Source organism: Pelophylax lessonae, assembly GCF_965119305.1.
Source record: "Pelophylax lessonae genome assembly, chromosome: 10".
Lineage (NCBI taxonomy): Eukaryota > Metazoa > Chordata > Amphibia > Anura > Ranidae > Pelophylax > Pelophylax lessonae.
The window spans coordinates 168,828,951-168,853,172 of NC_138777.1; the positions used below are offsets into that span (position 1 = coordinate 168,828,951).

At 41.7% G+C, this 24,222-nt stretch overlaps 1 protein-coding gene across 1 annotated transcript in view; it reads left to right on the forward strand.

Annotated features, from left to right (window-relative positions):
• Positions 1-22,506, forward strand: part of STX5 (syntaxin 5) — a 34,792-nt gene extending 12,286 nt beyond the window's left edge. Inside the window, exons 2-11 of the mRNA XM_082269890.1 lie at positions 11,532-11,740; positions 12,996-13,066; positions 15,540-15,595; positions 16,429-16,499; positions 16,589-16,705; positions 18,582-18,638; positions 19,047-19,128; positions 19,445-19,545; positions 19,646-19,767; positions 21,419-22,506. Of these exons, the coding sequence (XP_082126016.1) occupies positions 11,546-11,740; positions 12,996-13,066; positions 15,540-15,595; positions 16,429-16,499; positions 16,589-16,705; positions 18,582-18,638; positions 19,047-19,128; positions 19,445-19,545; positions 19,646-19,767; positions 21,419-21,578 (1,032 nt within the window). The 5' untranslated portion in view covers positions 11,532-11,545 and the 3' untranslated portion in view covers positions 21,579-22,506. The remainder of the gene's footprint in view (positions 1-11,531; positions 11,741-12,995; positions 13,067-15,539; positions 15,596-16,428; positions 16,500-16,588; positions 16,706-18,581; positions 18,639-19,046; positions 19,129-19,444; positions 19,546-19,645; positions 19,768-21,418) is intronic.
• The last annotated feature ends 1,716 nt before the right edge of the window (positions 22,507-24,222 follow it).

Genomic DNA, 24,222 nt, shown 5'->3' on the forward strand with positions numbered 1-24,222 from the left:
GGAACTCTTAAGGCATCAGCATACCAAGACATTTTAGACAATTTCATGCTCCCAGCTTTGTGGGAACAGTTTGGGGATGGCCCTTTCATGTTCCAACATGACTGCGCACCAGTACACAAAGTGCACAAAAAATGCGCTCAGACGGAAGTTTATTGGCATTTTGAAGCGCCAGAGCCTTGTGACAGTGTGCAAACGCCGTAACTCCCGTTTTTATAAGCATTTCGCTTATAGGTGTTTTTAACGAGGATACATTTCTGACCAGCTTTTAAATGCAAACGCGGCATGTAAACACTGCGAAACTGACGATTTTAACTAGGGATAGACCGATTTATCGGCAAGGCCGATATGCACTTTCCCCCATATATCTGTATCGGTCCCGGACCCGTCTGATTTTGCCGATATTTTTGTGACGTCATTCTGCCTTCCTAGGCTGCCTCCCTCGTCTTGGACAGCCTCGTCTGAAGTCTGCCACAGCCGCTGTGCCAGCCACCCACCCACCACAGGGTCCCAGCCACCCACCACAGGGTGCCAGCAAGCCAGCCATTAAGCATTAAACAAAAATTAACATGTTCAGTACCAGATTTGTGTCAAAAATTTTCTATTTTTTAAAACATTAAATGTACAAAATATCGGCCGATACCGATACGTTGTGACCAAAATATCGGTATCGGCCCTAAAAAAAACATATCGCTCTATCCCTATTTTTAACCGTCGGTTACTAGCTGTCAAGTTCCAGCACTCAGGAGAGGTTTTCAAACGTCCCGTGTACATAAAGCCTTACTGTGGGGGGAGTGGATGCACTAGAGGACAAAAGAGATCTGTGTTTCAGCTGAAACACAAGATCACTCTTTTTTTACTCCCTGACAGAACAGCGGTCTGCCTTGTTTGCAACCATCATGCAGTGATTGTAAAGTCTCTTTTTTTTTTTTTTTTTTTTTTTAATTACCTGCTCTGTGCAGTTGGTTTTATACAGAGTGGCCTCCTCTTCTCTGCTCCTGGCCCCTCCCTCCTGTTAAGTGCCCCCCACAGCAAGCGACTTGCTACGGGGGCACCTGAATGGAGTCACAGCTCCCTGTGTCCATTCAGACACGGAGCCGCAACCGCTCCCGCCCCCTCTCTTGCTCTCCTGATTGGCTGGCTTTGATTGACAGCAGCAGGAGCCAATCACGGCGTGCTGCTGTCTAAGCAAATGAGGAGGGGAGTCCTGGGTAGCTGAGGAACTCCTGCAACATCACTTTACAATCCCTTTACCACTTCCGGATTGCCCACTGTGTATTTATGTCGCTACTTTGACGTTCAATACCGGCAGATAACTGGCATAACCCAGGTATATTTTTTACACACCGGGTGGTCCACTTTAACATTGAAGTGGTCTTAGCAACGGATTTGCCACGGGATCACTTTTATGGGGGGTGGGGGAGGTGCCCGCTTTCCAGTTGTTTACCCTGCTTTACCGGAGCTGTCGGTAGCGGGGAACAAGATCTGATCCCCTCTCCTGTTTGACAGGAAGTCGAGTGAGGGCATGATGGTCCCAACTCGACTCCATGCCCTTGGAGGACCAGAGCAACGTCAAACATCACTTCCGCCCAATGGCCTTTAAAGGGTCGATTTATTTATTTATTTTTGTTAATTTCTTTTAAGTGTTAATAGGAGATCTGAGTTTTTTTTTTTTTTTTTTTGGCCCCAAAGAGGACCTGTCCTGCTTATTATTAATGCAAGGGAAATAAAAAATTAAATCGCCCCAATCCTCTCAGCTTGCGCACAGAAGCGAACGCATACACAAGTCACGCCCACATATGTAAACGGTTTTCTAACCACACATGTGAGGTATTGTTGCGATCGTTAGGGCGAGAGCAATAATTCTAGCATTGGACCTCCTCTGTAACTGTAATCTGGTAACCTGTTAGAAATTTTTAAAGCGTCGCTTATGGGGATTCTTGAGTACCAAAGTTTGTCGCATTCTACAAGCGTGCAAAATTTTAAAGCCTGACATGTTGGGTATCAATTTACTCATCGTAATGTTATCATTTACATTATAGAAAAATTTGGCTAACTCTACTGTTTTGTAATTTTTAAAAGTGAAAAAAAAAATTGCGTTTGTAAGACCGCTGCGCAAATACGATGTGACCTAAAGATCAGCAATGTTCTGCTCTGTAGAGTGAAAATCTACTTATACATACAGTTTGGTAGATATACACACTAAATAGCAGCTAGGCTTTGTTAAACCAGTGGGGTTAATATACTAAAAGAATAGAGGCTGTTCATTTAGCAAAGTGAAGGATAGTAAAAAGGTGAACCAGTGTTCATATTAAATCGCCAGTAGCTTGCAGGAAAAAAAAAATCAGGGTTTTTAGCTAGTACCTAATTGGCAGATTAAAGTGGCCACAGCTTCTTATTTGTTCAGTGAACATTCAGCCCCGTTCACATCGGCACGATTTGACAGGTCAAATTGCAGCCTAATCCTGGCAAAGGTAGAGTCCCAGTCGGTGCAACGACGACTTTGTGGCACCGCACTGATTTCCAAAATTAGTTCCTGCACCACTTTTGGCGACTTTAGGGGCAATTGCAATAGACATCTATGCATGAAGCTGCACAGATATATTTGAAGTCTCCCCCGAAGTTGGACTGAAATGCAGATTTGAAACCCTGGACCCACACAATTTCAAAGCCGCATTCACTGTAAACAAGGGCTCAGTCTTGTTTTTAAAGGACACATACGGGCAAAATCTAAAAAAACATCCCAGCCACGACACTACCTGCCTGCAGTTTGCATGTTCTCCCTGTGCCTGCGTGGGTTTCCTCCCACACTGCAAAGAGATGCTGGTAGGTTAATTGCCTCCTGTCTGTATTGGCCCTAGTATGTGTATGAATGTATGTGAGTTAGGGACATTAGATTGTAAGCTCTTTGAGGGTAAGGGACTGATGTAAATGTACAATATACTGTATATGTGTAAAGCGCTGCATAAATTGATGGCTCTATAGGTACCTGTAATACATTTTTCCAAAACTTGCACATTTCCCCATGTTTTGTCTCTTTAACCACTTTACCACCGGAGGATTTTGCTGTCTTACGTCCAGGCCACTTTTTGCGATTCGGCACTGTGCGACTTTAACTGACAATTGCGCGGTCATGCAACGCCGTGCCCAAACAAAATTTATGTCCTTTTTTTCCCCAGAGCTTTCTTTTGGTGGTATTTGATCATCTCTGCGATTTTTAGTTTTTGCGATAGTAATAAAAAATGCGACAATTTTGAAAAAATAACATTTTTCTACTTTGACAGTTAAAAAATATCCAATATATTACATTTTTGTCATATATTTAGGCCAAAATTTATTTAGCTACATGTCTTTGACAAAAAAATTCTCATTGAGCGTATTTTTAACCACTTTAAGACCGGAAGATTTTACCCCATTCCTGACCAGGCCATATTTTGCGATTCGGCACTGCGTTACTTTAACAGACAATTGCGCGGTCGTGCGACGCTGTACCCAAATTGACGTCCTTTTTTTCCCCACAAATAGACCTTTCTTTTGGTGGTATTTGATCACCTGTGCGATTTTTTTTTTTTACTTTTTGCGCTATAAACAAAAAGCGACAATTTTGAAAAAATAACAATATTTTTCACATTTTTTTATATGAAATTCCCCCCCCCCCCCCCAAAAAGGTAAAAATCTAAATTTTTTATCATTTTAGGCCAATTTGTTTTCTGCTACATATTTTTGGTAAAAAAAAAACGCAATAAGCGTATTTTGATTGGTTTGCGCAAAAGTTATTGCGTTTACTAACTAAGGGAAAGATTTCTGTCATTTTTGGTGTTTTTTTTTTTTTTCTTTTCTTTGCGGGACTGCGACATTGCGGCGGACAGATCAGACCCTTGACTGACATTTTTTACACTTTTGGGGGTACCTGTGACATTACTACAGTAATCAGTGCTATACATATGCACTGTTACTGTAAAAATGACACTGGCAGGGAAGGGGTTAATTTTTATTGGAGAGGGAGGGGTTAATATATGCCTGGTGCTTACTGGCGTATGTGGAAAGAGGTGACTGAGTGACACAGGGAGAGATCGCAGGTTCAGCTATGCTGAACCCTGCAATCTGACCCTGCCTGTCACTTAGGAGATGTGTAAACAAAGCGGGCGGATTTCCACACTAGATCCCAGACGATCGGGGAAGAGCAGCGGCCTCCTCCCCTGGCCCGACTCCCGCTGTGACTGAATACAGCGGGAGCGACCATCCGGCGGCGCGCGCGCGCCGCCAAGAGTAGGATTGTCTGGTGACGTAGGTCTACGTCGCCAGACGATAACGAGCCGCAGTGGCCAAGTGGTTAAAGTAAGGTTGTAAGGGCTAAAGTTTTTTTTTTTTTTTTACCTTAGTGTTGCTTAACCCACAACAGTAAAATCAGTCTGTATATGCAGTTTAGCATGCTTGTTATACTCAATGTGGAACCTAAGGGGTATTCCTCTGCATTGTGTATAAAGGCTGTGCGATCATGTCTTCTCTGATCCTCCCCTTCTTCCACTGACTCCAGACCATTTCCTGATAGAACAGAGCATTTGGAGGCTGCACATGTTCAGTTTGTTGTGTATTGCTAGAGTTTTTATTTTTTTTTCTCTTGGGAGAGTTATCAGCACAGGGCCAACCAGCACTGTCCAGACAGAGGGACAGGGGAAAATGAAAACTCCCTCCTACAAGCTTTAAGCAGAAAGTGATACAAGTCACAAGACTTGTCCTTTTTTCTTTTTTTCCTTTTCTCTATATTCTTGCTTTCTTCTCCCTTTTTTCCTTTTCTTTTTCTCTTCCCCCTTTTTCTCTGGTTCTCTTGGCCCTGACACCTGGAGCAATTTTCCAGTTTCCTTGTAGGGTTTCTTTCCCTACTTACATTGTTTACATACAATTGGGATGTTGGTACCTTGTTGTTTTTCTTTAAAACAAACACTATAATCTTTTCAAGTCGCAAGACTGCTCTAACTGCTGATGAAAAAAAGGTATTTATCTGTTTTTATATTTACTAAAATAGCATTTCCATGTTCTGTGTACCGTGGGAGACAAGATATAGTGAATGCAGAGTCCTGGGTTTAGTAACACTTTAATGCATTCTTTGCATCCAAGTAAAAAACCTTTTCATATTTGCTCCCCTTAATACTTGAGCCTGCTCTCGATCCAGTGATGTGCCCGAGAGCAGCAGAGCTGCGCTTTCTCTTTCCTCCTGGCTCAGAGACAGCAGTGGGAGCCATTGGCTGTTAATCACACCCTGTGTGGAGTGAGTAGGGGGCAGGGCTGAGCCTTGCGGTCTTTGTCCAGAAACACAGGCAGAGCGGCTCGGAATTGAGCCCGCAGGTGTACCACATTAGGAAGCGGCTTTATAAGACAAGAAGTTTGTGCATGGATGGATCATTAGATGAAAATAAAAGGATAAAAACAGGAAGAAAAAAAGCTAAAGTAGTTGCCCAATCTAAGGACTGGTAATCTGCAATACATTAAATGGTATTTTGTTTTTGATGCATTTTACTTACTGTATACCATTGTATAGTGTAGGCAAAGAACATATTTACTGTCTCAAACGTCATTTGAAAAGGCCAGTTTCTTAGTTGGCAAAAAACATTTGTCTAACTTGAAATTGAAACCCCCAATTTTTTTTCCCAGTGTGCTCCACTGGAAACTGAACATTTCATTTTTCTCCCTCCACTATACAAAATCTTTTTTTTTTTTTTAATGTAATCCGTTTCGAGTAGAGCATATTGGAACTTACTTTGATCCTTTTAGATAGAAGCACAGCAGTGGTGTGACTTTTGTCCATGGATGAAAAAAATATTTAGTTTTGGGTAAAGCACATTGGAATTTTTAGAATGAAACATTTTTGTTATGGAACAACCCACCCTTGCAGGAATTTTTGCACACAACAGACGGGACATTGTGGTTTAGACAAGCTGTGAAATTAATCTCGCACCTGTTTTTAGCAGATGCTTTTCACAGGGAATTTAACCACTTGCCGACTGCCTAACGCCGATCTACGTCGGCAGTCAGGGCTACGTCACTAGCTTGTGAGGGTCTAGGGAGCGAGCGCGCGCCCCCGCTCCCGCGTGGTCACGGACCCCCCCGCGTGTGTGACCAGCGGACCCGATGTCCGCCGGTCACTCTGCGATCGGCGGGGGAGAGGGAGAATGTCAGGCAGCTTGTGTAAACAAGCCACCTGTCATTCTCCTCGCTGTAAAGACACTGATCACACGGATCTAGTATGTAGATCCGTTGATCAGTGTCCTTACAGTTCAAGCCACAGCCAATCACAGTAGAAAGCACGCCCCTAGGGATACACACAGCCCCTCCCTCCCAAATAAAGTTAACCCCTTCACTACCAGTGTATTTTTACAGTAACCGTGCATATGTATAGCACTGATTACTGTAGAAATGTCACTGGTAACCCCAAAAGTGTCACAAATGTCAGTCAAGGGTCCAATCTGTCTGCCCCAATGTCGCAGTACCGCAAAAAAAATCGCAGATCGCCGCCATTACGCGTTAAAAAAAAAACAACAAAAAATGACAAAAATCTTTCCCTTTGTTAGTAAACGCGATAACTTTTGCACAAACCAATCAAAATACGATTTTTGCGATTTTTTTTTTTTTTTTTTTTTTTTTTTTTTTTTTTTTTTTTTTTTTTACCAAACATATGTAGCATAAAACAAATTGGCCGAAAATTTTAAAAAATTTTGATTTTTACATTTTTTTGGGGGGGAATTTCATATAAAAAAATGTGAAAAATATTGCTATTTTTGCAAAATTGACGCTCCTTTTTTTGTTTATAGCACGTGATCAAAAAATCGCACAGGTGATCAAATACCACCAAAAGAAAGCTCTGTTTGTGGGAAAAAAAGGACGCCAAATTTGTTTAGGTACAGCGTCGCACGACCGCGCAATTGTCCGTTAAAGTCACGCAGTGCCGAATCGCAAAATACCCCCTGGTCGGAATGGGGGTAAAATCTTCCGGGGCTTAAGTGGTTAACCTTCCCTCCACACTTTTTTTTTTTTTTTTTGATCTCTCCAATTATGGCATACAGCCGCGGTCCCATTTGGTTTACAAAATATTGTTACACAGCCCTCTCCCTGAGAGCACCTTATTAATGACTCCTCCCACTCTAAACTTTTTTTATTTTATTCTTTATTGCACTCCAAGACTGATAGGCTTAGCAGTACAGAATCCTAATGGCGCTCAGATATACCAGAACTCTCAGAGGAAGCGTGGCAGCAATTTCCTTCCCCTGCAAGTTCTCGCATTTCTCTCCTCTAGGGATAAAGTTATACAGGTCATACTATATATACACCATGTCTTCTAAATAAGCTGTCTTCTCCTGTTTGCACTAAATGCTCCTCAGATCATGATGGCATATTTTATCATATGGTATGGGAATGTCCACTGGTTAGAGAGTTCTGGTTGGAAGTCACCGTTTTTATCAGTTCAATTATCCCAATACCTAATCTGTAACCCTTCCTTGGATATGTTGATGATAAATCCCTTTTTTTAAACACTCCCAACTTTTTCTGTGTTACCTTCTATTGTAAAAAAAAATCTATAACTAAGAAATGGAGGTCTCCAATGAGTACTTCTATAACTTTCTGGCTTACCTTGGTCAATCAGGCACTACCGATGTATAAAGTAACATATGAAGCCAGGGTTTGCCCTCATAAGTTCCAAAGGATATGGGACTCACGGGTGAGTTCAGAACGTATTATACCTTATACATAAGGTACTGACTAGAGATAAAGGGTTTTCTGCAGATCCCTCTTTCTCTCCTTTCAGATTGCTATAGTTATATACACTATTATACTAACATTCTATAGTTTGTATTGATGGCTGAGGGTATATTGAAAAACTTGCATATTTTGTGTACAATAAAGTTCCCTTTAAAAAAAAAAAAAAAAAAAAAAAACAATTTTTGTAATATTTATTTTATTTATATTGCTTTTATTAAGTAGAATTGTAACCTTTACATTTAAAGTGGATAACTTCCAAAGCCATTACTATATGGATATTTTTCTTCTATACTTTTTGTGTGATTCATATTTTAAGTTCTTTACGGATTTGAGCGTTTTTCCTTAGAATTAATGCACAGACACTTTATTGTTCTTAAGCACTTTTTTTTAGCAAATAGCACTTTATGAAAAGTTTCACATTATTTGGTTTGAAACTGTTTTTAACACACCAAAGGTAGCAGCTTGTCATTAGCATCCCAGAGGCACTGAAGGTCTATTCAGACAACTGAGCTAGCGCATCATTTCCCCCTAAATGTATAATCTATAGTAAACTGAGAAACTTAAAGAAGGGACATGGCCGTCCACCTAAACTGACAAGCCAGGCAAAGAGAGCATTAATCAGAGAAGCAGTCAAGAGGCCCATGGTAACTCTGGAGGAGCTGGAGAGATCCACAGCTCCGGTGAGAGAATCTGTCCACAGGACAACCATTTGTCATGCACTCCACAAATCTGTCCTTTTTATAGAACAGTGGCAAGAAGAAAGCCATTGTTAAAAAAAAAAAAAAAATCCTGCTTGCAAGAAGCCATGTGGGGGGCATAGAAAACATGTGGAAGAACGTGTTCTGGTCAGATGACATAAAAATTTTAACTTTGTGGCCTAAAAATCAAAAACGTGGTGAGGCAGAAAACTAACACTGCACATCACCCTGAACACACCATCCTTGCGTGGTGGTGGCAGCATCATGTTGTGTGGATGCTTTTCTTCAGCAAGGACAGGGAGGCTGGTCAGTTGATGGGAAGATGGATGGAGCCAAAAACCGAGTAAATTTTAGATGAAAGCCCATTAGAGTCTGCATAAGATGTGAGACAGGGGTGGAGGTTCACCTTTCAGCAGAACAACGACCCTAATCATACAGCCAGAGCTACAATTGAATGGTCTAGATCAAAGCATATTTATGTGTTAGGATGACCCAGTCAAAGTCCAGACCTAAATCAAATTGAGAATCCGTGGCAAGACTTGAAAATTGCTGTCCAATATGACAGAGCTTGAGCTATTTTGCAAAGAAAAATGGGCAAACCTTTCCCTCTCTAGATGTGCAAAGTTGGTAGAGACATACCCAAAGATATTTGCAGCAAAAGGTGGTTCTACAAAGTATTGACTTTGGGGCGGCGGGGGGGGGGGGGGGGGCGGGGTTATGAATACTTTTTCATGCCACTTTATATCAATTTCTTGTCTGGAAGGGTGGCGTTTACATCTACCAACCCAGATTGAAATGTAGGGGGGGGAAGTGCCTGCATCCAGTTGCGTGCAAGTCCCATTTCTCGCACAAAGTGTCTAATGCAGAAATATTGTCAGAAATTTATGAATATCAGGGAGAAGGCCAAGTTAGCATTGTCAAAGGGAGCCCATTTTGGTCATGAAGAAATTGTACAACCTGGACCCAGAAATTGTATTACTGGGCATGCCTACAGTAGGTGGAAGGTGCCGGACATGTTAGAACACGGGGCATAATGGCTATCAAAAGGGACAGTACCTGGATACACGGACTAGGGTCAGAACTCTTATAATTTATTGAATTGTTTAGTGACCAGGTGCTTGCCCTACTGATAAATTAAATGCTGCCTTTTCCAAAGAGCCTGCTCCAAAACTAGTCACCTCCCCTTGTTGACGTCAATTCCGCCCTCTGTGTTCCACTGTGGTTTCAGGAAGGATCATCTTGGAGGGGACTTCATACATTGATCAGCCTGTTTACTCTTTAATCCTGTAAGGTGTTTTTTTTTTTTTTTTTTTAACCATGGCCTTTTAGTAAAAATTGCTGACCTACTCCACTTAGAAGCACCGTTCTCTCCATATCTTTGTCTATCCAGAGCCTGTTTCCTGTAAGTTCTGCTCCAATGCCTGTCTGCTTGCTACCTTGCTATCTTGGGTGATCCTGAATGTGTATATACCCGGAGGACCCTTCTAGCAGAAGCGCTCCTACTTACAATTCTCCAGTGCCACCATAGGAAGCAGCTTCCTTTTCTGGCACACAGAGGAGGGGTCAAGAGCGCCGGTAGTGGAGCACAGAGGAAGAGGTTCCAGGCTGCTCTTTGCAATACTATTGCACAGAGCAGGTAAGTATAACATGCTTATTATTTTAATAAAAAGAAACCCTTTACAACTGCTTCAAGTTGCTCAGGCAAGAGATAAGGGGATTACAGCTGATGAGCAGTGTCCACAGCTCAAGACTGCAGGATCCAGTGGCCAGGAGGAAGGCATTTTCAAGTCCTAAAGAGGTGCCAAGGATATGTTTCATATAATGCTTTGGCTTGTGAAAGAGGATCTGAAGTAGGGAGCTGTGATCGGGGCTGCCATCAGGGGGGTACAGCCAGTACTCCTGTATGGGGCCCCGGCACAAAGGGGGGCCCGGACAGCAGGAAGATCGGTAGGATGACAGCATACCTCCCAACCTGGGCAGGACTGTCCCGCTGTCCAGAGGCTTTGTCCGGCATAATTCTGGTGATAAATGTTACCTTCTAGCTCAGAAGGACCTGCAGCAGTAGGAACATTTAGAACAGCCAGGGATTGGCTAACAAACCAGCTGGGTGTGCACTATGCAGCCACAATGAGAGACTGCACCTGTCAAATTCATGCTGTGATGTCGGTAATGGGCGGGACTGCTACTCAGACCCGCCCCCTATGTCAAGCAACACGTGCATAGGGAAGAAGGAGAAGGAAGATATGGCAGCCAGCAACAGAAAGGTATTTTAGAAAGGAAATCATGTGGAAGATGGGGACCCTTTGGGGAAGATAAGGGCAGAGGAGAGGTGTGTGTGTGTGTTGCAGAGTTTGTAGCAGCTGGGAAGAGGTGCAGTACAGAGGCATTTACGTACATTCGCTACTATGTACAGCTTGGTATGGCACTACTCCTGATTTTTAACATTGGCCTCAATGGAGAATCTTGGTCAACTTGGTATGGCACTGCTCCCTGTCTAACATTTGCATCTATGGGAAATCTTGGTCAGCTTAGTAAGGCACTACTCCCGATCTAGCACTCTCCTGAACCCTGTGCATAATGCACTCCAGAACCCTGCATTCTGTATCTAGCATTCTCCTGAACTTATTCCTGACCCCTGCACTCTGTATGTAATGCATTCCTGACCCCTGCACTCTGTACGGGGATGGGGTTGTCGATTTGGGGGATTGCGCTGTGAGGGGTGATTGGTAGGGATTTCTGCTAGGAAGAGGGATTGGGGGAGGGGGTGATAATATGATTGATATTTTCGGTGGAGGGGGGGGGGGGCCCGGTCAGGTAGGCTGTATGGGGCCCCAGGATTTCTAGCGGCAGCCCTGGCTGTGATGTTCAAAGGAGCCTGCTTGCTTCTCCTACTAAACTCAGAGTAAAGACCAGTATACAGATCCAGTGATTGATGTCTCAAAGTAGATATATGCTAAAAACAAAATGATTTGATTGAACATTTTTTATTCGTGTTGGTCGGGAAGGGGGACTGGAGTAATATATGCATACATTGCACTTCAACTTTAGATTTGCATAGATTAATCTTTGTTTATCTTTCAGCTGGCCCAGGACTCATGAACACTCGTAAACGCCACGGCTCCCGTAACACTGATAACGGAGTTTACGTAGGACCCCCTCAGACTCAAGTCCTGCCCTCCACTGCGACTGAAGTTTTCTCTCCACCGGTTCCTCCTCCAATTGACGTGATGTCCTGCCGGGACCGCACTGCCGAGTTCATATCTGCTTGCAAGTCTCTACGTGGACGCCAGGTTAGCATAATAAAGCGTGAAAATTTAAAATACAGAAATCTTTTGTTTCCAAAAAATATTGTATGTCGCTTTCTTAAAGGCACACAGAAATGTAGAATGTCTTAGATGTTTTGGTTATATGCTGCTGCCTACAGGAGTTTTGAACAAAGTCCCCAGCCCCTGTGTAACCCTGCTCTCAGCCATCGTGCTTCAGTTTTTGATGGTGTCCTAGAATGTTGGACACCTTTTTTCCTCCGCTTTGCTGAGAAATACTTTGACTATATTTTTGCTAGCTTTTATTCTTTTCTTCGGCCAAGTTATTTGTGTATCTTCTGTATATAGAATGCTGTTGGAACTAGCTATCCAGATTGGTGTATTCCTCAGCAAACGCTTTGGGGGGGGGGGGCTGCTCCCAGACTCCACTGGACTAGAGAATTGTAGGGCTAGGCTGAAATTTGGCCTTCAGGCACTGGGCTCTACTTGTGTTGCTTTCCAGACCTTTGTCTACTGTGTTAGTTATATGCAGAGTGCTGTCCAGGTCCAGAGCCATGACACTCCTTTAGGGGCGATTCAGTCTTTGAAGATTGACTCTGTCAGTGGGCCTTTTGACTTGGCGAGGCTAGCCTAGAATGTGACCTTTTGTTACTTAAAGTGATATTAAAGACTTGTTTAGCAAACATGTCATATTCACCTCATCTGTGCAGCGGTTTTGCACAGAGCAGCCCCGATACTCCTCTGGTCCCCTGCCGGTGCTCCTGGCCCCTCCCTCCTGCCGAGCAAGCAGCTTGCTGTGGAGGGCACTTGAGCAGGCTCGCTCCTGGGCTGCTGCTTTGCGTGTCTATTCACACGCAGAGCCACGGCTCTGCCCTGCCCCTTTCTCTCCTCATTGGCTCACTGGCTGCCCCAGCCGCTGAGGAGTGAGTCCCCGAAGAGCCGAGTCTGTTGCACACATTGCTGGATCCTGATGGGTCTCAGGTAAGTATTGAGAGGAGGGGGGTGGCTGGTGCACAGAGGTTTTTTACCTTCATGCATGGAATCGGATATGATGGTGCAGACATTGTCAACCCTCCTATGTGCAGAAACCATTGTGATCGTCCAAGTTATTGTAAGCATAATATGTGTTGGGGTAATGTGTTTAAGACATGCAAACGAAGGTCTTCTGGATGTGGCCACACAGCTCACATTTGACAATAACTGATGCATAGAAATACATTTATATAGAGCAATAATTACCTCATAATGTCATTTTCACTCTGATCTAATTTATACTTTGCAGAATGGTGTTCAGCTGTCCAACCCTTCTCTCAATGCTGTGAAACAGAGAAGTGAATTTACTCTAATGGCCAAGTAAGAAACACAACTTGCACTATTTTTCCTTCTCTGCCCATAAGTTTTTTAAAAAAAAAAAAAAAAAAGCACCACCAGTAGGTATTTGCCTTTTGATAAAAGTAAGCAATCTAAGTTTATCCACATCCTAAGTGCTTACATTCTATGGCATGATAGAAAAAGGCTGACCTAATAAAACTTACCACCTTAGAGAAAGTACATTTTGGTGATGTTGGCAGTCAGTTTTTTGGTTAATAGTCTATAGAAGAGTTAGGCCAGCCATACATGGATCAATAATCTGCCAGTTCAGCAGGAACTGGCTGAGTTTCAATCCATGTATGGGCAGGCTGGTTGTACGGAAGTCGATCTACCGATCCTAAGCCTAATTGGTGCTACTGGCTATAGCTATAGCCGGCAGCACTGATCCGTGTATTCTGATAGCAGGGAAGTCTCCCCGCCATCAAAACAAAAAAGCTCAGCTATAGATGGGGAATAGAGTCTTTTCTTTTTTCCCATTCAACCTGCTGGTTGAATAAAAATAAAATAAAAATATTAACCACTTGCCAGGTGGCAGGTAGACTCTGTTACGCGAAACAACGTACATGTACGCCGTTTCATGTAGCAGTTAGTGTGGGGGCGCACACTCCGCCGGAAGCGCACGCATGCGCCGTTTGGCTAGAGGGGTAGCCAATCAGCAGGTCCGATGGGCGTGATGTCCACTGGGCACCCGCGATCGCTCCCCATGGAGACAGAATGGCGGTCTGCCGATGTAAACACGGCAGACCACTGTTCTGTCAGTGATGAACACAGGGATCCTGTGTTCCTCCTATTTAGGGAACACAGGTCTCTGTGTTCATCCAGTGAATACAACCCCCACACAGTTAGAAAGCATCAGGCCAGTGATAGCAATCCTTGGGCCCCCGGAAATTTTGGAACTACATTTCCCATGATGCTCAACTACACTGTAAAGTGCATAAGCATCATGGGAAATGTAGTTCAAAAACATTTGGGGTGCCAAGGTTTGTCACCAGTGCCCCAGGCACACACTTAACTCTTTTCTCACCCCTGGTGGTAACCCCTTCCCTGCCAGTGTCATTAGTACAGTAACTGTGCATATTTTTAGCACTGATTACTGTAATAATGTCGTTGGTCCCCCCAAAAAGTGTCAGTTAGGGGTCCGATCTGTCCGCTGCAATGTTGCAGTCCCGCTAAAAAATCGCTGACTGCCGCCATTACTAGTAAAAAAAAATAAATAAATAAAAAATTACTTAAATCTCTCCCCTAGTTTGTAGACGCGATAACTTTTGCGCAAACCAACGAATATACACTTTGGGATTTTTTTTTTTTACCAAAAAATATGTAGCAGAATACATATTGGCCTAAAATGATGAAAATTTTTTATTTTTTTAAATTATTTTATTGGGAATGTTTTATAGCAGAAAATAAAAGATTGTTTTTTTTTTCTTCAGAATTGTCGCTCTTTTGTTTTTTATAGCACAAAAAAATAAAAATCGCACAGGTGATCACATACGACCAAAAGAAAGCTCTATTTGGGGGGGGGAGGACATTTTATTTGGGTACAGTGTAGCATAACTGCTCATTTGTCAGTTAAAGTAACGCAGTGCCGTATCTTAAAAAAGGGCCTGGTCATTAAGGGGGTAAAACCCTCTGGTCCTTAAGTGGTTAATCTATAGCCAGCTTAAAGGATAAGTTCACTTTTTTTTTAAAAAAAAAAATGCACATTTTCTAGGAGGTAAAAAAACGTGCATTTATTTGTTTTTGGAACCTGTAAAATATTGCACCAGCGATTAGCAGATCACTGATGCCATGCAGGTCTCCTTCAGATGTGTCAGCGTATCTGTGTTACCGTACAGGCAAGCATATACAATCTGACAGGAAGAATCAATGAACTACCACAGCGCCATGGTAGTTCATTGAGAACTACAAGCCAACAGCCGCAAAGGATATCTGGGTTTGTAATTCACGCACAGAGCTGTGCAAATGAATGACGTGGCCGTGTTGATTTTAAAACGTGACCGCTAGTACTGGGGACGTTTCCTTATACTGCCCTCACAGGGAGAGGAGGAATCGGCAGTGGCTGCAGCATTGGAAACTTGTTTACATTTTCCACCCTAAAAACGGATGGAACATTTTCCCAAAAGTTAACTTATCCTTTAAACTATTCAAATATACAACTTTTCAAGAACAGGAAGTGTTGCAAGTGATCTAGGTAGGACAAAGCTGTTATTTCTACCATACTGCCCTATTTTAGTACCTATCACTTCAATATTGTATTTAATGTTTATTTTTAAATTGGTGATGTATTCATGCACATTGATGCTGAATCGATACCATTTTGGTTTACTATAATAAAGCAAGAATGTACATCAGTTTTATTATGCTTTCAGTCTTCTGCCTCTTTCAGTTTCTTAAAAAACAAAATAATAATTTACTTGATTTTTTCAAATTGTTTGCACGTTTCTGTCTTTTGCAGACGAATTGGAAAAGATCTTAGCAACACATTCAGTAAGCTGGAAAAACTGACTATATGTAAGTCTAATACATTTCTATTTACTTTCTCTTTGACTGCTCAAAATTATAAAATATCCATCTAGATGTTCCATCATGTGGTCTAATGACATCAATTTCTAGACTAGTAAAAACATATTTGTCAACCATTCTGTATGCCATTATTCTGCTTTAACGCTTTCCCTTCCACTATGATACAGCAACATCAGCATGTAAACAAACACTCAGCTGCTATTGCAAGAAAATTTTAAAAGCCCACTCCCCCTTGTGCATGGGTACGCACACATACAAAAACGACAATTGTGCTGTACATATTGGTTATTGCCACACACATATCGGAGTGAGAGCAATAATTCAAGGCCATCATTTACTGTTAACTCTACATCAACAACCTGTGAAGGCTTTTAAGGAGCCACCTATGTACAGTTTTGGGTGCCTTCATTTTTCTCTATGTTGCATGTTTAAGGCTTGAAATTTGGTGTCTATATACTTAAACTTTTCCCAAAAAACTGAAAAATCATTGTGTTTTGTATACACTAATATGCATGTGTATATTTTTTTACTAAAAATATAGCCTTGATGAACAATAGTGCAATTAGCATGTGACATAAACTGTAACCTCTACCATTTCATTCTCCAGGGCCTATGCTTTCAGAAAACATATTCATTAGGGGGATTTAAATATAAGGCCTAAAATTTGAATTTTATAGTGTGCAAAAAAAAAAAAAAATGCTCCTGTAGCAAAAGGGTTAATAAATATGCACAAACCATTTGATTATAATCTTTTTTCTGTCTATAAACAACAAATGGTGCCAGATATATAGTTTCTTTGATTATTCTCTTATTTTCCTTAGTGGCTAAAAGGAAATCTCTGTTTGATGACAAAGCAGTAGAAATTGAGGAATTGACATACATTATTAAACAAGTAGGTGTCAATAGATTATGCTGATTCCTTACATGTCTTATGTTCTAATTATATATTGTTTTCTAATCTCCACCTGTCTGATTATGCAGGACATTGGAAGCCTGAATCAGCAGATTGCTCAGTTACAGTCCTTTGTAAGAGCACGAGGCAATCAGAATGGGCGTCATGTTCAAACTCACTCAAATACTGTGGTGGTCTCCCTTCAGGTGAGGTGATCCCAAGTGTCTATTATGACAGTAGTAATGCAGCAGAACGAGTGGCAAAAGTATTGGATCAAACAAGTGTGATGCTGAGACAAAAGCAGATGCCAGATCCTAAACATCTCTACTATAGCAGATCAATCCATGAAACACATGGATATTCAGTGCAGTCACTGAGATGAGTTTCTTCCAAAATGGCACGCTGTGGCTGCCTGCTTACACTTTTCCTATTGCATTGGTTGTCTGTAGGTGGGCCAGTGCTGCCTGCTGTAAAAGAGAATGTTTGTTTGAGAGTTAAGTCACGCTTCAGCTTGTATTGATTGACAATGCCCCTCTTGGTGTCCTAAATTTTTTTTTTTTTTCGCCAACTGGTTAAAGATAATTCAACTCTGATTTATCAATAATTAGAGGTTACGTGCAAGTTCAGCCACCCTGCGGTTTCTTATAACCTTTTCTGACCATTAACTTGGGTGAAAATCCTGTCTAATGCTAGGTTTAAACCTATGCGTGTGGCTGTGGGAATTGCAGCAAGTTCCCCACCCGCAGTGAAAACGCACTGCTCTGCCGAAACACACAAGGCCACCCACGCATGTCCTGGAAAATATCTGTATGCGGAGACTAGTAGTTATAAGCATGAAAAGCAAATGAGCATGCAAGACAAATGCAATGTTTAGCATAGCATTTAATAATTATCTGTGGAATTTAAAATATAGGTATTAAGACCAAATCCTTTTTTCGTGTTTCAGTAATGCGAGCAATGCGTGTTGTATTGCAGTTCATGTTGAATGATACTCCTGAATAGTAAGGCAACAAAGTTATGTTGTAGCGCATTGCAATACATAGTAGAGATCGACCGATTATCGACAATGCCGATATATCGAGGGCCCATATGCACTTTCCCCGTATATCGGAATCGGCCTTTTGATTTACCGATATTTTGGGAAAGTGCATGTACCGGGGTGATGCCTGCAGCTAGAGGCTTCACCCCGGTACCGGTGTCCATAGCCGACGGTCGGCTGTCTTGTAATGACAACCGATGCAGCTGAGAAGTGGCTCGGCTGTCATTCCAAGGATTTCCCCAAACCCCCCCTCCCGCCGCCTTCCGCGGCTCGCCCGGGTCTCCTGTCCCACCGGGAGTCCCAGGCATCCTACCTTCGCTGCCGCCGTCTAATTGTGTCTCCATTTCTTTGAATCCGGCGCCGCTGAGTACCCGGAAGTGATGTCCTTACATAACATCACTTCCTGGTACTGGTGCCGCCGAATTCAAAAACGTACAGCATTCAAAACAGCCAAACTTGGCGTTTTGAATGCTTTTAAGTAAAGAGGAGGGGGTTGGGGTCTTTTAGACCCCCAGATCCCTCCACCACAGTACCTGTAGACATTTAAAAAAAAAAAAAAAAAAGATCGGCCGATATCCGATGACTAAAAAATTGGTATCGGCGGTAAAAAAACGATATCAGTCGATCACCAATACATAGTTTTGTGTTGCATTACAAAGGTCATGTGCGAGTGTGGGGCCTAATGTTCAAACTACATTCTAGCAAAAGGAGCAAAAATCACTCTTTAACATATTGGGTAGTATAGACTAAAAGGTGAAAAGCCAGAAATAAGTGAATGCATGCAAGTGAAAGTGCTTCATCTCCAGGCTGCTGCACGTACAAACACATGAATGAAGTGTTTGAGGGTGGTGTAAAAGAGTAGTGATAGAACTTCACAACTTTAGAAAACATATATGTAGTGTTGGTACAACACAGACCATACATGGTCATTTTATGGCCTTTATTAATCAATTCACTGTGACAGCATAAACAATCTTCCTAACCATTTTCGTTAGCCGTGTTCTTATTTTCAGAAGGTAATCCTTTTATTATTGTCTTTCTAGTCAAAGCTGGCATCCATGTCTAATGACTTCAAGTCTGTACTAGAAGTAAGAACAGAGGTGAGTTTTTTTTAAATTGGTTGCACCAAATTAGAAAAAAAGTCTGCCTCATTTGGAGCAGCTATCTGATTGTTTGTTTCTACTTGATTGGCCCATTACTCCGCATGCATATTTACTATTCAGGTCATACAAGATTATCTTCTCATCACTGCGGCACTCTGAATAACCCTTTGAGATCAATGTTTTATTTTTCGGCAAAGAAATATAGATTTAATATTACGACTTGGGTGTTCCCTGCAGTGCTAATTTTAGTAACCTGAGGCTCCCCAACAGAATTGTTTGCACTATGAAACTATTGCATGATTGAGTGGAAATGATTGTATCGTGTAGGTTTTATCTCATGTTTGCCCCCCCAGCTACTTATCTTTTAAAATTCCAACATTTAAACCTTTTTGTTTTCCTCTCTAGAATCTAAAGCATCAGCGAAGTCGCAGGGAGCAATTTTCTCATCATCAGGTCCCCGCTCTACAACTCCATCACAACAACATGGGTATGTGTGCCATAGTGTATTTTTATATTTGTCTTTTAGAACTTTATCGACTGACACCTTTAGGGTTATCCATTACATATGCAAAAACATATGGCAACACTACAAAACCTCTTTATTTACAGTAAAATTGGTCCATTGGCAGAAGTTACGACTCTAACATTGTTCTTTGTACACCTTCTATCTTTTTTGGAAAGTCCATCAAGCATGTTCATTTTCCAACCAGCAGAACTATTTTTTGTTTTTTCTCTTCTTGTTTCCATTTCCTATTATTTAGCTCCGCTTTGCATTCTTAGCTATTTCTTGCATCTTACTGCAGGTCCCTCTGTCCTCCTACAAGATGACTCTCGCAGACATGGGGATGTGACAATAGACATGGATTCAAAAGTTAGTCAACAATTGCAGTTAATAGATGAGCAGGTAAGAGCAGTGGACGTTGTTTTAAGAGGAAAAACTGGACTGTTGTGGTCTGCAGCATCCATAAAGTTCACAAATACAACTTTGTCAATTCTTTCTTTAGGATTCCTATATTCAGAGTCGAGCAGACACTATGCAGAATATAGAGTCCACCATAGTCGAACTAGGTTCCATCTTTCAACAGCTGGCACACATGGTAAAGGAGCAGGAAGAAACTATACAAAGGTGAGTACCTGATCCATCCGCTGATTTATCCAGTGGAAATCGCAAAAAAATATATTGTAATTGAATGTTATTAAAAATTACCTTTTTTACTTTTCAATCTGCTGCATGATTTTCTAAAAAATACAATATGGCAACCTGGAGGCAGTCTGTTTACAGATGGTGCACAGAACGCCCCCCAGAAATGTAATTGCCAGCTTGTGTGATTGACTTGCTGATTTTCCCAAACGTATGCGCTAAGATACAAGTCAGATTTTTGGTATCCCCCGCAACAAAAATGTATTTTTTGGCGAGATACTTCCAAAGGGAAATCACGTTTAAAGGAATGCAGGCCCTGCCACTTTCCTCATTAAAACCCTGCAAGTGCAGAAGCTGATTGATAATTTATAAAAATCAATCCTATTCACATACACTTTGCACATGAAAACAGACAGTCAAACAGCTATTTCTTTAGAATAACAAAAGGTGGGAATCTGCAGCAAACTTTGTTAAAATATCTGCAATGATCACCCAGAGGGAAATATTTTACGTCACTACTTTGATCTTAAATACCGGTGTTATGGCAGCCGGTATTTTCTTACAGGGCGGGCAGTCCTCTTTTTTTCACAAAAGTGGTCCCAGCGGCGGATTCGCCATGGGATCACTTTTATGGGCAGTGGGAGAGGTCCCCGCTTCCCGATCATTTATTCCGCTTACCGGAACTGTCGGTAGCGGGGAGAACGACCTGGTCCTCTTAGGTGCTGTGCAGGAAGTCGAGGGAGGGCAAGATGGCCCCCACTCTACTCTATGGCCTTGGAGGACCAGAGTGACGACATATGTCGCTTACTCCCAACGGCTTTTTTTTTTTTTTTTGCTTTTAAGGGTAGATGTGAGATCTGAGGTCTTTGACCCCAGATCTCATATAAAAGTGGACCTGTCCTGCTTTTCTTTTACAAGGGATGTTTACATTCCTTGTAATAGGAATAAAAGTGATCAAATTTTTTTTTTTAAAGGGACAGTGTAAAAATAAAAGGTAAACATTTTTTTTAAAGCGCCCTGTTTCTCACGCCCATATATGTAGACGGTGTTTAAACCACACATGTAAGGTATCGCTGTGATCGTTAGAGGGAGAGCAATAATTCTAGCCCTAGACCTCTCCTCTGTAACTGTTAACTGGTAATCTGTAGAAATTGTTAGTGTCGCCTATGGAGATTAAGTACCAATGTTTGTTGCCATTCCACAAGCGTGCGCAATTTTGAAGCATGACATGTTGGGTATCTATTTCCTCGGCATAACATTATCTTTTACAATATAGAAACAAATTGGGCTAACTTTACTGTGTTTTTTTTTTTTTTTTTTTATATTTTTTATTTTCCAAAAAAATTGCGTTTGAGACTGCTGTGCAAATACGGTGTGACATAAAGTATTGCAACGGTCTCGGCTAAGAAAAAAAAAAAAAAAAAAAAAAATATATATATATATATATATATATATATATATATATATATATATATATAATTATATTTGTGTGTATGCATGTATGTTCCAAGTAATTTACTAGCAAAAGATAACTGATTTGAACTTGTAAACAAGTGTCAGAAATAGGCCTGGCCCTTACCTTAAGTGGTTAAATCCACATTATAGCTGTTACATGTGTTTGCTTTTGTTTTAACAGAATTGATGGGAATATAGAGGATACACAGCTGAATGTGGAAGCAGCCCACTCTGAAATCCTGAAATATTTTCAGTCCGTTACATCAAACCGCTGGCTCATGATCAAGATTTTTCTTATACTTATCGTTTTCTTCATCATATTCGTAGTCTTCCTGGCTTGAGGCAACCCCCAGAAAATCCGTACAATGGTCCACACACACTCCATGCTACCTCCAGACAGCTCGATCCTTTGAAACCACCGGAACATTGCAGTGCTGTCATTTTTGTATGCATGTGGATCGTGGCTTTTGTGTGAGGGACATAAATTGTGTGTGGCACTTGTTCTCCTTTTTTTTTTTTTTTTTATATAAAGAGGCAGGCCCACTATGGTACCAGCACTGCTGTTTGGTGCCATAGAAAGGTTATCCTTGAAATATAAAGTGCACATATTTGATGGTTTAATGAAAGAATATACAGTGGATGATTGTGTGTGTATGTGTAAATAATATATATATCGAACTATATATAGATTTTAGGCTTTGTAAATATATATGCCTGCACACACAGTCATAAGCGGATTAGGTAGTGAAAGTGGTGTATGAGTGTTTGTATATTGCTTATGAATGGCAGAACGGTTGACACATGTATACAGATGCTATGTTATTTGCCAATGTATGTGAAGTGAATGAGTGAGAAGGGTGTGGCTACGATTGTATGAAAGTTAGGTTGACATTTCTAAGGTGTCTTACTGGAACTCCCTAAAATGAACCCAAGGCATGTGAAAGGATCAGCCAGCCTCCTCCAACATATACAGACTTCTCTTTCTTATTTTAATCTTTTGTAGACTGTTTTTTGCTTTTAAATTATTAACTATTCCTTAGCATTAAAAAAATTGCTAATACGCAGGTTTGCCCTCTCTCAAAGGGGAAGGTCCCATGTAGATGGATTAAATGACCCGGGAGAGACGGTTATATTTTTAACACATTCCAGAACTCAACCATGGAGGACTCTAACCCATCTCTCCCCAAATGCCTTAGGATAAAGACTGTGACCTTCATACGATGTACACATTGTATATAATACAGATGAGTAATACACATTTCAGCTGAACAGTTTGTGTTTGTCCTGTTTATTTGTACAGATGCAGGTAAAGAAAATAAGTGCACCTTGTGATAAAAAGCATGTGGTTTCTCAATTCCTAGTTTATCTAGGAGTACCAGGTTTCAGACCTGGAAATTCATTTATCTTTTCATATAAAACAGATGTTCCTTGTAATCTGTTTGAGAAAACAGAGGGATGCAGTTAAAGAATATGTAAAACCAACATTTCATATGCCTGATATGTGCCTGCTGTACTTGTATGACAAAGTAATCCTGTTCTCTTTGCATTGCTTCCTTTGTGTGCAATCCCTGCTGTTCCTGACAGTCCCTCTGCTTTCCTATCAAAAACCGACCACACTAGGCAGGAGAGCAACCTGTGGTCAAATCTTTAGCTGTGCTGAGAGCTCAGCTTGCTCTCCTCAAATGATTAGACTTGTGCTGACATGCACCCCTACACACACACACACACACACACGGAAGACCAGTGTGCTGCTACTTCTCCTCCCCTACTTCCTTAGAGCTCTCATCGCATTCAATTGAAAATAGAGAGGAATGTATAATGTGTGTATCTAGATAGATATACACAGACCTACATTGGAGATTATAATTAAAGAACAACCTACAATTTCCTAGATTTCAAAGTCACTGCTCAGTCCTATTTGAAAAATAGCAGTTTTGTTAAGCATATTTCATGAGTTACATATATTTTTAATAAAAAACTTCAATGAGATTTGAAAAAGAACATTGATCAAAATTAGAGAACACTTTCCGATTTACTCCCAGTTATTGGTGTTAATCTGGCACCTTGTGCTAATTGATTTAATTATCTGACAAACCTTATTAAATTGGCAAGCTAATTTTCCAGTTTTCACTGATTTTAAAAGATGGTGAGCCGTTCTAAAGTGACTGAAGCCCTCTGGCACCAGGTTGTCCAGATGAAGGCCAAAGGGATGACCCTTTCAGCCATAGCAAGAGAGGTTTTGTCATTTCAAATCTATGATTTCTACAGTTGTCTGTCCAGGACAGCATAGGAGAGATAGGCTCCACCTCCAGAGGTAGGAAACACAAAGCATCAGATGTATAAAGGGGTGGTCACCATCCCACTTCCCCAGTCTTTTGTGTTTCCTAAACCGGAGGAGGAGCAGGTGACTTTGTTTAAAGTCTTGCAGCAGTGATGAGGAGCCATCTCTCTGCAAGAGAAACCGGGGGGGGGGTGCATGCGCAGGCCTTAAGTTCTGGCCTTTGGAGCGCATTAGGAGGAAGGCGGGCCTCGAGGCGTCACACTTCCTGTCCCGGGTCTCGCAGTGGCGAGGACGCTGGAACTGTGGCAGGTTATTTAAAAACGCCAACCGCTGACAGAGGACGATCCACTCCTACACGAGCACAACGGTGCTATGATGCAGGAGAATAAAGGATCCGTGGCGCCGGCCTGGCTCAGGTAGGAACCACAGGGATGGCTAACCTATAGAGCTGGGTGTGAGGGAGAGGGGGGGAAAAAAGCAAGCTTCAAAAGGGGTTGATATTTTTAGCCTTTGACTCTCTCTCGGCCTGGATCCAGGCTAGAGAGCCCTGGATCCAGCACCATTGTTTTTTCACTGGTGATGGTGCACCCTTTTTTCCTTTTTTAAGGTGTGATGTTTTTTGCCTTTCTTCCTTTCTTTTTGTTTAGGCTCAGCTTAAAGAAGCGGAGAAGCCAGGGGGAAAAAGATGTTCTGCCTGTGCTTCC